The following is a 12,236-nucleotide window of genomic DNA, read 5'->3' on the forward strand; positions in this document are numbered from 1 at the left end:
CTTGTGGTTGAACAACCCATTACAGTCAGCTGACATTAGGCTCATGTTTGCCTCACCACAGTTATCTATGCTCTCATCTGAGGCATCTCTGCAGTCGGAGCTGCCGTCACAAAGTTGCTGGTAATTCACACATTGGTCACCACTCAGGCAGAGTACCTGGCCAGGACCACAAAGTGAAGGGCATTGCTGCTCATCACTACCGTCCAAACAGTCGGACTCGCCGTCACAGTGCCAAGTCTGAGGAACACATTGCCCACCAGTGGCACAGGCAAACTCATAGGACCAACAACCTGTAGAAAGTTAAACTTTTAAATAGTATCTGTCAATTAGAAAATTAAAACCAAAACAGTATGTTGCAAGACTAACTCTATATCACATCACTACCTGGTGTCGGCACAGTCGGGGTCAAGGGTGAAGGCAATGGAGTTATAAAAGAATAGCAGTTGCTGTGTTTTTCATCTTCCCCATCAGGGCAATCTTTAGTTCCATCGCATAGATTAGTGTTGGCAACACATGTGCCTTCACTACAAGCAAACTGGTCAGGACCACATGTCACTGTACCAAACGAAATCAATGCAATACGTTACTAAAAACACATTTGATAACGCCCACAAATAGTCAAGTATTATTTCACCTCTGGTAGGACAGACAGCCTCATCTGTTCCAGATGGACAGTCTTTATGTCCGTCACAAACTTTCTCTGCAGGGACACATTGATCCCCTGGGCACTGAAATTCTGTATGTGTACAGACACATCTGGAAACAAGTAAAAACATAAGAATAATTGGTGAAATAGTAGGCATTACAGAGGAGAATTTGTTCTTAAGTGAATAAACAGTATACCAATGAATAAATAAATAGGTTACAATTTATTAATATTTATATGTACATGAAAATAACTCAGCAGATCTACAAAAGTACCCCCTTTCATCACTGAGATCCCCGCAGTCATCATGGCCATCACATCGATGAAGGTAAAGAATACATCGTCCTCCAGCACATTGGAACTCTCCTTTATCGCACACCACACCACAATCTGACATGAGAAAAAAATACAACACACAGTAAATAATATAATACTTGAACCCTGAATCATTTATCTGTCTATTTATTTATTTTCTTAAGATTGAGAACATTGAAGGCCTAATTTATGATGGTGAATTTTTGTCATTATGTGAATTAGATTACCTTGCTCATCAGAACCATCAGCAAAGCCACAGTCTAGCCGTCCATCACAGACGCGGCTAGGTGAAAGACATTTTCCATTGCTGCACTGAAACTCCCCCGGGGGGCACAGTGGCAGTGCAGTGGGGGGTCCACAGAACTCCTCATCCGATTGGTTAGCACAGTCTGGGTGGCCATTACAACGCAAAGCCAGGTTCAGACATGGGCCACTGACAAACCCAACAAAAGATGCCATTTCAGTTCACGAGGTTCTTTCTCAGTAACAAGTATCAAAATGCAGATAGACCACTATGTCCTAAATCCTAAATGACGTCTTTAAATTTACACTTTACTCAAAAGTCATAATAAGGAGGTTATACCTTGGCGTACTAGAACAGCGGAAATGTTCTGGTGAGCAGGTAAATGGACAAATCTCATCAGAGCCATCGCCACAGTCATTTTCATTGTCACACACCCATTGGGAGGGGATGCAGCGACCACTTGCACAGGAGAACTCGGATTCGAGACAAGTTGGCGCAGGAGGAGGGCAACCCACGCCATCACATTGCCACATACCATCTTCACAAGAACTGTGTAATCATAAGCAGAGAAAGACTGCAGTTTCAATGTGTTTTTTTACATATATTCAATTTTTTTACCATTAACATGGACTTACCAGTTCTGGCAGTGTTGAGTGATTGTAGTTGCAGGAGGAAACATGGAGCCATCCAACTCACATGGGCACTGGGTAGGAACCGCACAGCTGTCACCTATGTATTTAGATGACAGATGATGTACTTCTAAATAAACGAATTAAACAAAGCTTGGAATATCCTAAAATAAAAATAAAATAAAACCCCTCAGAGAAAGCATTTTCAACAGTACTGCCCAACTGAAATGAAGTGGAATGACAGACTTTTGCTATATCCCAGCAACTCAGCACTTGCTTGTCCTCTGTTTGTATACATTTGCAGAACTTCAAACATCTAATGTATTCAGAAATAATGGAAAATGTGTGTGAACTGAACACTCACCATGAAAAACTGTCCCAGCAGGGCAGAAGCAACCCTCCACACAGGAGAGGACATTGCACTGGGAATGCGGACTTTGCTGCACACTTGGACATGAAGGAGAGCAAGCTGGACCACATGGCTCATAAACAAGTCCATTTTCACACTGCATGGCTTTAGTTAAAAAAAGAGGAGCTGGCATTAAAATAAAATGACAGTGACATGAAACTGAAAAAAAAAATTGGTTTGCCTTACGGCAGAGCTCCTGAGACCTCCAGCGAATGTATATCCCCTTGCGGTTACATTCCTCTGCATAGGTGGCGATGGCTGTACACAAACACTCACAGTCGCCGCCAGAGTCACAGCTGAAAGAGAATGAATTTTGCAAAAAATCAGAATGCAGACATTTAAGCATCACATTTTCCAGAAACCTCAGTCATTATTTTCATGTGGGGACAATTTGTTAAAATCCCCTATGTAACTGTAACTCACCCACAAGCATCAAAGACGCACCAATCATAATACTGCTGAAAGGGCACTTCAAGGTGGCAAGGAGAGAAGAGATCCTGTGTCAAGAGGCCACATTTTTTCCTGGCCCATGGCACCCTGTGCAAGTTGATCTGCACATTAAATTATGTTTAAATGTTAAATCAAGTGACTATCCTATAAAACCTGTTATATGACTTCAGTAGTTGTCAGGCAAACAACCATTCATACACACATTCACAGCTAAGAGTGTAAATGTGTTTCATGATTGGACTCACGGTGCACGGATCTCGCAGATCTTGGTCTGCTACATCCGGGCAAGACGGGCTGACCTTCCATGAATTCCCAAATAATTCAGCAGTAGATTCCACTATGCCTTGTCGTGTGGTGAAGTCATTTTCGGTATCACCATCAAAGTTACCACACAGTCCTCCAACGTTTCCTCTCAAGTGTGCAGCCAGACGTACATACACTCGCATTCCTGCAAGGAATATGCACTCAGTCATTGCTTGTGTCTCACTTTCTGTTCCACGGCAAGCATAAGTGACATCTACAGATCATAGTGTAACCGTTCTGTGTTTTGAAGTTCAAGATTTGTGCATGAGTGCTACCTCCATCCCACAGCAAAGTGACCCCAAGTCTGGATGAAAGCGACACAAACATGCCCACTCTTTCCAAAGACAGACCACTCCCACTGTAGGTCTTGGGTAGAGTCACTGGCATCCCATTGACTGTCACTGCTTTACCTAAATTACAGAGATGGATTAAATAAATTCAAATTCATCAAAATATATACTACATACACACATCATATGACCCATATAAAGAATATTAACTCATTGAGTTTGACACACCCTGACTTCAGTATTCAGTGGAACAATGTCATACCTCTCAGCAGGTGTATGATGGTGTTCCCCAGGCTGAGAGTAACTGACTTTGTACAGGTGACCCCCGTGCTTCCACAGGGCACATTCTCGGCGGTGACGCTGAATAAACCACTGGTCTCCCTCACCAGCACATACTGACAGTCGCCCAGGAAAGAGAAGTAGCGGCCATCAAATGTCACATAATGAGGATCTCCAGTGGCCACACACATCCCAGCACAGGCTGACTCACTGCAGTGCCAGTGGCGCTCCTTACACACACTGCAGAAGTGAATCAGGTATGGGCAGAGCAACGTTTCACCACCATATTCAGTGTGTCCTGCATGAGCTGGAAGGGCTCGACTACTGTGTATAAGTACCATGTGTTGCAGTCTTTGGTAATGGTATCATTGTTGTAGTACAGGTGGCCATTATGGCGGCACGGGCACTCGGCGGGCAAGACACATTGATCCCCCTGAAGGAAACACATGCATCAGAAGATGGTATCATGACGTTCCGATGCAAAATTGAAATGGTAATCGTTTCCAAGTAATAACTATGTCAAAAATGTTGAATTTGACGTTGCCAGGTTGGAAAATTGAGTTTCACCTACAAGCAGTACAGTTCCTTGGGGGCACACACAACCAGAAAGAGGCTCTCTACAACTCAGGAGGCCAGAACCTTGCTGCTCACTTGGAGGGTCTAAACTTGAGCATGTGAGGAGGCAGGATCGTGGAGCGTAGATCAGTGAGCCGGGACATTTATTGACGTCCTCACACTGACCCTTGGTGCAGTTAAAGCGTCCCTCTTTACACACGCTGCAAATTAATAGGTGACAAGCCAATAGAAACATAGTTAAACAAATGTTAAAGTCAGAATTTCATAACCAAGGTCACTGTAATCAACATAGGGTGATCCAAGGTTTGCCAAGAGTGATCTTCCCAGCCGCATTGCAGTGAAGAGAAGCAATGAAATCAACCTATCCTGTTGAATGTGGCAGGAACATAGAGTGATTTCATCAGAGCTCTTGCATTGCCCCACCACACAATCTCTTGAAGAAAGGCTGCTCATAGATAGTGTTCGCCAAACGCAACAAAATCCACATGAAGTAAGCACAGCCATTGAAAAATATTGTATAGGTAATTTGGGTACCAATCCATAAGGTTTAAAGAGCATCAAGGAAATACATATACGGACACACCTTGATGAGTCATTTTTACAATATGTACAAAAATATGTAATCTCCAGCAGTGGACCAGAATAAGCTTCCTTGTATAGTATCATTTGCCTAATAACATGATTTCTTAAATTATCTCACTTATTTGTGGCCAAAGAAACGCAATATTGATTTGATAGCATCTTGGTACCAAGGAATGATCTTAAAGTGAGTTTAGGGCCTCCAGGATTATATTGCTTTTCTGCTATCTTGGGCCAATGTGGTGCTAAATAGTTACAATTGTATCAAGTGGTTTACATTTGGATGAAAACCAGGCTTTAATTATTTTTAGATTTTGGCTATCCAAACCAGAACTTGGTGTCGTTCCCTTCCTTGGGCCACTATCAACAACTAAATCCTTTTTCTAATAAATGTGATTTTAGCCTAGAACATACCAGGTGTTACAGCTGTTCTGAACAATTTCCCCAGGTAGATATGTCTTGTCTCCTTGCACACAAGGGCACATAGTTGTGGGCACACACTGGCCTTGGTAGTCCTGCACCAAACCTGCAGGGCATTGGCAACCTGGAACACACAGCCCATCTCCACCACTATTATTGTTGTCACCATGACAGCTCCAGCCATGCTGCAGGTCTGAACACTTGCGGCCGCATGCTTGACCGCACTCTTGATGGACCTGACCCCCTGCACACTGGACCGCTTGGGAGACAAAAAGACAAAGGCCTTTGAGATAATGCCTTAATCATTGGCAAAGGCAGCTGTAAAAGCTTAAACATTCTCAAACGTTGTTGCGGTGACAATAAACCTCAGGGGATTTTGATCATATATATTATCCTTGGGTTGATTATTAACCAGTATTGATAACAAGAACGCAACTTCGAGCTTTAACCTACTTTTCTCATCTATTTATGATTAGTAGCTGTTATTCTAAGATACTTACGGCAGAAGGTCTGGTTACGCCAGTGGATAGTTATACCCTCCTGTGCACAGTTTCTGGCATAGGCAGTAAGCACTGTGCAATGACATGCTTTATGGGGCGCACAGCTGCACACCTCTGACTGACATAGGCGGAAATAGGGTTCTCTCTCCACTACATCATGGCATGCCTGAAGGAGTGGAATGGAAATGTATAAGATTTTCTATGAAATACATTGAAACAGCAAATGTTTTTCAAGCGAAAAATACACAATTTACATTAGTGGAGTAAATTATACAATTTCGGAGACAAAAGTTAACTCTAGCTCTAATAAAAATGATTCCTAGTTGTAATTTAAAGTACTAAAACAGCCCTTAAGCTACCGTCATTGTTTTCTCTCTTGCCTTCTCTCACTAACATACAAACCTAATATAATTGATTGCTTTAGTTACAGTTTGACATGTTTGAAATGGGATTTAAAAAAAAAAACAATGTATAAAAAAATGGGGCTGGGTTTTGCAATCACCAACTGAATATTGCTACTAACCTGGAATACGCTGCTATGTATGATGGCACAGAGAGTATCATCATAGTGCCTCTTTTGGGTGTAAGTAGTGCAGGGGTCTTGAGGCGTTCCTCCAGATAAGGTGCAATGCTCGGTTGTAAATTTGCCAGCAAAGGATAAGACGCTGCTCTCTACATCTCCTTCTGGAGTCATGAAATCATCATGCTGGTTCCAGGTAAGGGTTCCACAAAGGCCGCGCACCTATACAATAAAACGTACAGAACAGAAAGAATTAGTGTGAAAATGAAGTGATGAGAATTCAAACCTCTATATAACTTATTCTGTATAAGAAAATGACAGGGAAGGCCACCTTGTTTGTAAAGTGGGGCTGCAACGTAATGATGACGAGAGGTCCATCTAAATTCCACAGAAGCTGAGCTCCAAAAGTCTGGATTAGGAGAAAGGCAGACGAAGCTCTCCGCACTACCAGATCCGCAGTCACTACAGGCAACAGTTCCTTCTGGCCATTCAACTTTACCACACCTAGAACAACAAATGCTGACTAATTAATCAACTTTACATGCACAGTGAACCCCTGCAATATCTGGGTGCGATTATTTTTTACAGCATAGAAGTATCTTAAAATCTCTCTAATGTTATTCTTAACTCACCAGTGTCTGTGATGGTGACTGTGGTGCGAAGTGCTGTGACTGTCATCTCAATTAGGCAACCTAGGCCTGTTATACGACTTCGTCCTCCTGCTGTGCACTCACCAGAGCGTACAGTTACAACTAGCTTTCGGTTGATATAATCCTGAAAACGCATTGAAGAGACATGGAAAATTTTTATTTTTTTTGCTTGCCAGAACACAGTAATCTAATGAAACTATAACTTCAACTTCTAAACAAATGTAAATAATTGTATTGTAACAATTTTAAAGCATTTTTAGTATTGTATGTATTATGTTTCTATCGTGTAATGTAACATTGCCAGCAAATATATTTGTCTTACTTCCACAGTGGTAAAAGGACAGTCTCCTCCTTGCAACGAGTATCTCTTTTTGTCAAAGGTTGTGACATGGAGCGCCCCCATCAGAATGCACTGAGCAGCGCATTTCTCTCCAGAACATATCCACTGACCTTTTTTACACACACTTTATTAGGAACACAGGAACAGTTAAAAGCGGCCGAGGGGTAGCAAACAGATTGATAGAAAAGGAAAATATTTCCACCTCACCAGGTGTTACATTTGAGCTTTATCTCATCTCCTGACTGATATGTATGTCTACGATGGAAACAAGGGCAGTCATCTCTTTTCAGGCACTTTCCCTGATAAAGGTAGAGGCCTGGAAGGCACTCACAACCCCCAACACACTCTTCTCGGCACTGACCCACTGATGCAACTGGCCCTGGAGGTTCGAGGGATGAACAGCTTGGAGGACATGAGGACACACAGTCTGAAAAGACTTGCTCCCTGGGACAGACGCGAGCTGGGGAGACGCATGTGGTAGAGGGATAATGAGAATGTGTTCTTTGAAGCATTCAAAATCATTAGTACAAATTAGGGTTGTTTGTGCTTCTTGTCATTTTAGACCCATGCTGCTTTGCTTTTTTCAAGCCACCCAAGACAGTATGACCTTTGCCATGTATAATATGTACATGCAATTCAGTCAGCTCTCCTGACGTTTCAATTGGCTTTCCACCTCTGTCCAATCTGGACTGACAAATCACAGCACGCTACGTGAGACTTGATGATGCATAATAAAGGGGAGGGACAACCAATCTTTTTTCCATCTTTGACAATTGACTTTGAGTGTTTGTTCTCTTTTCAAAAACAAGTACTGCACACGAAAATACTCCATTTACCCTCAGTTATCATTCACCAGGGTGCGCATTAGATCTGACTGCATGCAGTTGCCAAACTTCTTAGTACTTATAGCATTATCTTAATTCATTACCACATAGGGTGTCTTTTCTCCAAATGATGATGACATGTTGCTGGGCACACTCTCGAGCGTAGCTTGCCAGTGTGTCACATACTGCTGCTTCCCTCTCCCTAGATGGCAAGCTACAGAAAAGATACATGCATGTATCTAGGTATGCTGCTGGGTCCAACTGAAAACACACAAAACAAACACTAACACAGTACTGCAAACTTTGGAATGGCCTGATACTGTGGGGGAAACATTCTGAAAACATGGAAATTCAAACTTCCCTCATTAGAGTGGAGGGTTTGCATGCTCACTCACGCGGGGGTGACACTGTGTGAAGGGGCTTTCTAGGAGTCGATGGCACATGAACTCTGCTTGCCTGCGTAAAGCGGCATCACCAGTGATGTCACAACTGTGTCCGAGCTCTGCAGCATCACTGCAACCCTTTGAGGAGAATGTGGAAAGCTCAAAGTAAAGAAGGACAAGCCATACTTTTGCAATACTACATCATTGTAATGGTGCTTTACTTCATTCTGCTGGTCAGTAACTTTCCAAGAATTCCCAAAGCTAGCAGCATACTGGGATACAGTTCCTCCCGTTGTGGTGAAATCATCTGCAACAGATAAAAACAAAATAGCTTTTACCCCTTTTGATATAAATAAATCCAAGTTGCCCTCCTCACCATTTGGGTTATTGTTGTAGATTCCACAAAGTCCCCGAGTGGCTTCTAGATGCTCAGATGTTATAGTTAGATGGATAGTGTTGAGCAGGTCAAACTTCACTCTCACTCCAAGGCCACTCTCCACAAACACAAAATCTCCAAGCCAGTGGACACTCACTCCTACAAATGGTGAGATTAACTTTAATTTATTCAAGCAACAGGCCAACATTTGCAGAGTAGAATAAGAAATTCAATTGGCCTATGGTTTATATTTGAATTTCATTATATGCCCTATAATATGTTTTTACATGGTAGTTAACTATTTTCCTAAATATTAGGCCAAAAAGACTATCAAACTTTGTCAAGCACAAAAAATAATGCATTTTTTAAGCCATTTGCCATGTAGCATGGTCCTAGAAATAAACCACTACATTTTTACATTTGAGATCTACGTATGGTTAGAGATATGTTCTAGTACTGAATGTGGGGATTGTGGCTCATACTCTAAATCTTGAAGAAAAAAAAGCATCTTTGTAAGTTCCTGTGATGAATACACATTATTCTTTGCAAAATGGGATGATGCGGGACAGGGTACCATTTTGAAAGACAGGCTCTTCATTTGGAACGTGTTGGTTGTTGAGGGTTAAATTCCTCTGGTAGATTGTAACCAAATCAAGGCCCATCATCATCCTTAGAGCCTGAAATACAAAGGCCATTTACAGATTATGCATAAAGGCTCAACATGTTAAATAAAAACAACACAAATGCCCATATTTCAATCAATTCCACGCATCAGCAATTAAACGTCTACAAATATTCCACACCCTACTGCAGTGTCCTCTGCCAACACAGACTGTGCTGATGTAGACTGCCCATGTGCCATCTGAGGATGAGGCCAACAGGTAAGTGCAAGTCCCTTGGAAGTGGAAGTGCTTCTTGTCAAAAGTTCGGTAGTGTGATCCACCCCAGGACATGCAGGTGGCTGAGTTTTGAGGTGCTCTGACACTACCAAGGAGACCCCCACGCACTAGTGGGGAGAACTGGGAGTCTGCATGTGTGCAAAGGAACATTAGTACATCATAATTCAAACAGAACAAGCACAAAAACAGCACAATTTTGTCAATACGTGTTTTTTTCCTCATATTTTTGGACCTGGCAATAGAGTATAGGTGCAGGACAAGCAAGTCTGATCCGAGGCATTTTTCCAGCTTAATCCCCAGTGGCTGCTACAGCACTGCTCCATCGCCATTAATGATGCATTGTGGATTCCAGGGAAGTCAACACAACTCCATGTTGAGTAACATTGACCATGCACTCCTACACCTAATAACGAGTAAACAAAAAGCTGTAATTAGGCAAAACATCCACATGCAAACATTTTTTTAAAAGCTGTGTCAACAAATTAAGTTTGATGTATAGGTAACCTTACCATCCAAGCATTGTGGTCCACTCCAACCTTCACAGCATGTGCTTACTGTTTTGTTCAACATTTGGGTTTCAATTACTGGCAATCTGAGGTGGACATAAAAGTTAGGTGTTGTTTAACTGTAAGGTACAATAAAAGTACTGATAGACTTGTACATTTTGTTTTATACTTTCTTTAACAAAAGTTCGAGACACGCTTGCATTATTACACCTTGAGTTGAAACTCGGGTGACAATTTCCGCAACATTAATAGGGAGGACATTGTTACATTAGTGAGAAAATATTATGAATATGAAGAAAAGAAAAAAATGCACCACCCAAATAAAGCGTACTCCCCACAAGAATGCAATTTTCTACATGTTAACATTCATTTATTTAATCAATATTCCTTATAAGCTATATAGGTCAAATCTCTCTCTGTCAAAAAAGCAAAAATAATAATAATGAGGCACAGGTTCTTTTTAACAATTAACAATGAAAAATGGAATGCACGGATTGTTTATAAATGGCAAATTTGACAGACTGTTTAATTTAGCGGAAATCAGATGTTTTGCGTCATTGTGACGTCACCTGAACAAAATCATAAAACCCTTCATACATGCTTCACCCAAATTCGGACCGGGAGTACTCGACCCGACCTACGAAATCGACACTGGCAAGTACGTCCTATTAAAAAAGTGTCAACAATGTGCATATATTTTTCGCTAGCAGATCGATCATTTGAACTTTATAATCACAATATGATGCAGCACGGACATTGCAGGAAAATGTGAAATGACTTTACCTCTCCGGGAATATTAGAATGATTTGTGAATGTATTGCATGCAAACACACTGTGTGCACGTTATGCATATGTAAAACCTCAATGGAATTAGTATATACGCATTGAAGGACAGCACATCCCTACGAGGGTCTGAAATACGACGTTTGGAGGTCACAACCAACGCGCAACCATGTAGTTTTCATGCGCACGCATCACTGCGTCAAGCAATCATACAAGCGGAATGATATTTATTTTAATTCATAGGTTCAAAGTGTTTCATGCAAATATTCACTATAAACGAGACGCTCCTGTTCCTCTCACTGTATCTTAATTTTTTATTGTCATAATGAGATTTAAAGCTTCACCATGAAGTGCACAAATAAATAATAACAAATACTAAATAAATATTTAATAAATACGTAATAAATAAATATGTAGTCAACAACATAAGTAGTCAAGATAGATGAGAAGTCAATATGAATAAGTGGCACATAATATAGTTTACACAATAATTATTGACACTCATATTCCCATCTTTGGGGTATTTTAAAATAGCAAACGAACGTTGCGGAATGTGGCGTAAAGATGAAATGAAGCCCTTAGAAAACTTGCAGACATCCACCAAGTCAGAATACAAAGCTTCTACCTCGGAACCGTGGCTAATGCATTGACACTTATTCCTCTCATCATGTCCGAAAATGATTTATGTAATTAGGCTAAATCAGGGGTGGGCAAACTATTCCACAAAGGGCCGCAGTGGGTGCAGGTTTTCATTTCAACCCATTGAGAGGGCACCTTTTCACCAATCCGATGTCCTACAAGTGCAATCAGTGGATTGCAGTCAGGTGCTTCTTGTTTTCAGCAGGAATCTCATTGGTTAAACTGTCTGCTATATCGGTTGGAACAAAAACCTGCACCCACACCGGCCCTCGAGGACCGGTTTGCCCATGCCTGGGCTAAATCATAAAACATTAGTTGTACTCTCTACTTGATGAAAAACTGGTAAAAACACAAAGGCCCAGTATGACACCCTATTCAGAATGGAGGCTATGTTGCTGTGAATTGTTTATTCGGTTACTAATAACCAACTATAGAAGCATACCGTCAGTTGTAAAGGGGCCTTGAAAACTAGCACAGAAAGTTAATAATCTCTGACGCATTGGTGACACAGTTTAGTTAATGATCATCTTAGATGTAAGCATGGGAGATATTTTTGTATGGCAATGTCACACTGATACATGCAATGTATACAAGGAAAAAATGGTGCAAATGTCATTCATTTGCAGTCTGGCATGGAGGGATGAACATATGCCTTGGAGAGAGTCTAAGGGCTTGC

General features: G+C 41.4%; 2 protein-coding genes across 2 annotated transcripts in view; one reads left to right on the forward strand and one right to left on the reverse strand.

Moving 5' to 3' along the window:
- The window catches only part of sspo (SCO-spondin), a 76,690-nt gene that overhangs the window by 32,789 nt on the left and 31,665 nt on the right, over positions 1-12,236 (reverse strand). Inside the window, exons 6-35 of the mRNA XM_077624180.1 lie at positions 10,142-10,224; positions 9,865-10,035; positions 9,537-9,760; positions 9,308-9,410; positions 8,734-8,892; positions 8,579-8,664; positions 8,370-8,495; positions 8,079-8,235; positions 7,358-7,610; positions 7,133-7,274; positions 6,793-6,934; positions 6,492-6,664; positions 6,164-6,382; positions 5,641-5,806; positions 5,135-5,399; positions 4,137-4,341; positions 3,904-3,998; positions 3,549-3,805; positions 3,272-3,406; positions 2,939-3,141; positions 2,667-2,794; positions 2,430-2,539; positions 2,199-2,348; positions 1,841-1,934; positions 1,545-1,754; positions 1,189-1,394; positions 922-1,036; positions 635-756; positions 385-555; positions 57-290 (exon numbers count right to left, since the gene is read on the reverse strand). Of these exons, the coding sequence (XP_077480306.1) occupies positions 57-290; positions 385-555; positions 635-756; positions 922-1,036; positions 1,189-1,394; positions 1,545-1,754; positions 1,841-1,934; positions 2,199-2,348; positions 2,430-2,539; positions 2,667-2,794; positions 2,939-3,141; positions 3,272-3,406; positions 3,549-3,805; positions 3,904-3,998; positions 4,137-4,341; positions 5,135-5,399; positions 5,641-5,806; positions 6,164-6,382; positions 6,492-6,664; positions 6,793-6,934; positions 7,133-7,274; positions 7,358-7,610; positions 8,079-8,235; positions 8,370-8,495; positions 8,579-8,664; positions 8,734-8,892; positions 9,308-9,410; positions 9,537-9,760; positions 9,865-10,035; positions 10,142-10,224 (4,904 nt within the window). The remainder of the gene's footprint in view (positions 1-56; positions 291-384; positions 556-634; positions 757-921; positions 1,037-1,188; positions 1,395-1,544; positions 1,755-1,840; positions 1,935-2,198; positions 2,349-2,429; positions 2,540-2,666; positions 2,795-2,938; positions 3,142-3,271; positions 3,407-3,548; positions 3,806-3,903; positions 3,999-4,136; positions 4,342-5,134; positions 5,400-5,640; positions 5,807-6,163; positions 6,383-6,491; positions 6,665-6,792; positions 6,935-7,132; positions 7,275-7,357; positions 7,611-8,078; positions 8,236-8,369; positions 8,496-8,578; positions 8,665-8,733; positions 8,893-9,307; positions 9,411-9,536; positions 9,761-9,864; positions 10,036-10,141; positions 10,225-12,236) is intronic.
- Positions 10,687-12,236, forward strand: part of aoc1 (amine oxidase copper containing 1) — a 32,785-nt gene continuing 31,235 nt past the window's right edge. The window contains exon 1 of the mRNA XM_077624179.1: positions 10,687-10,796. Within this exon, the coding sequence (XP_077480305.1) occupies positions 10,736-10,796 (61 nt within the window). The 5' untranslated portion in view covers positions 10,687-10,735. The remainder of the gene's footprint in view (positions 10,797-12,236) is intronic.

Source organism: Stigmatopora argus, chromosome 17 (genome assembly GCF_051989625.1).
Source record: "Stigmatopora argus isolate UIUO_Sarg chromosome 17, RoL_Sarg_1.0, whole genome shotgun sequence".
NCBI classification, from domain to species: domain Eukaryota; kingdom Metazoa; phylum Chordata; class Actinopteri; order Syngnathiformes; family Syngnathidae; genus Stigmatopora; species Stigmatopora argus.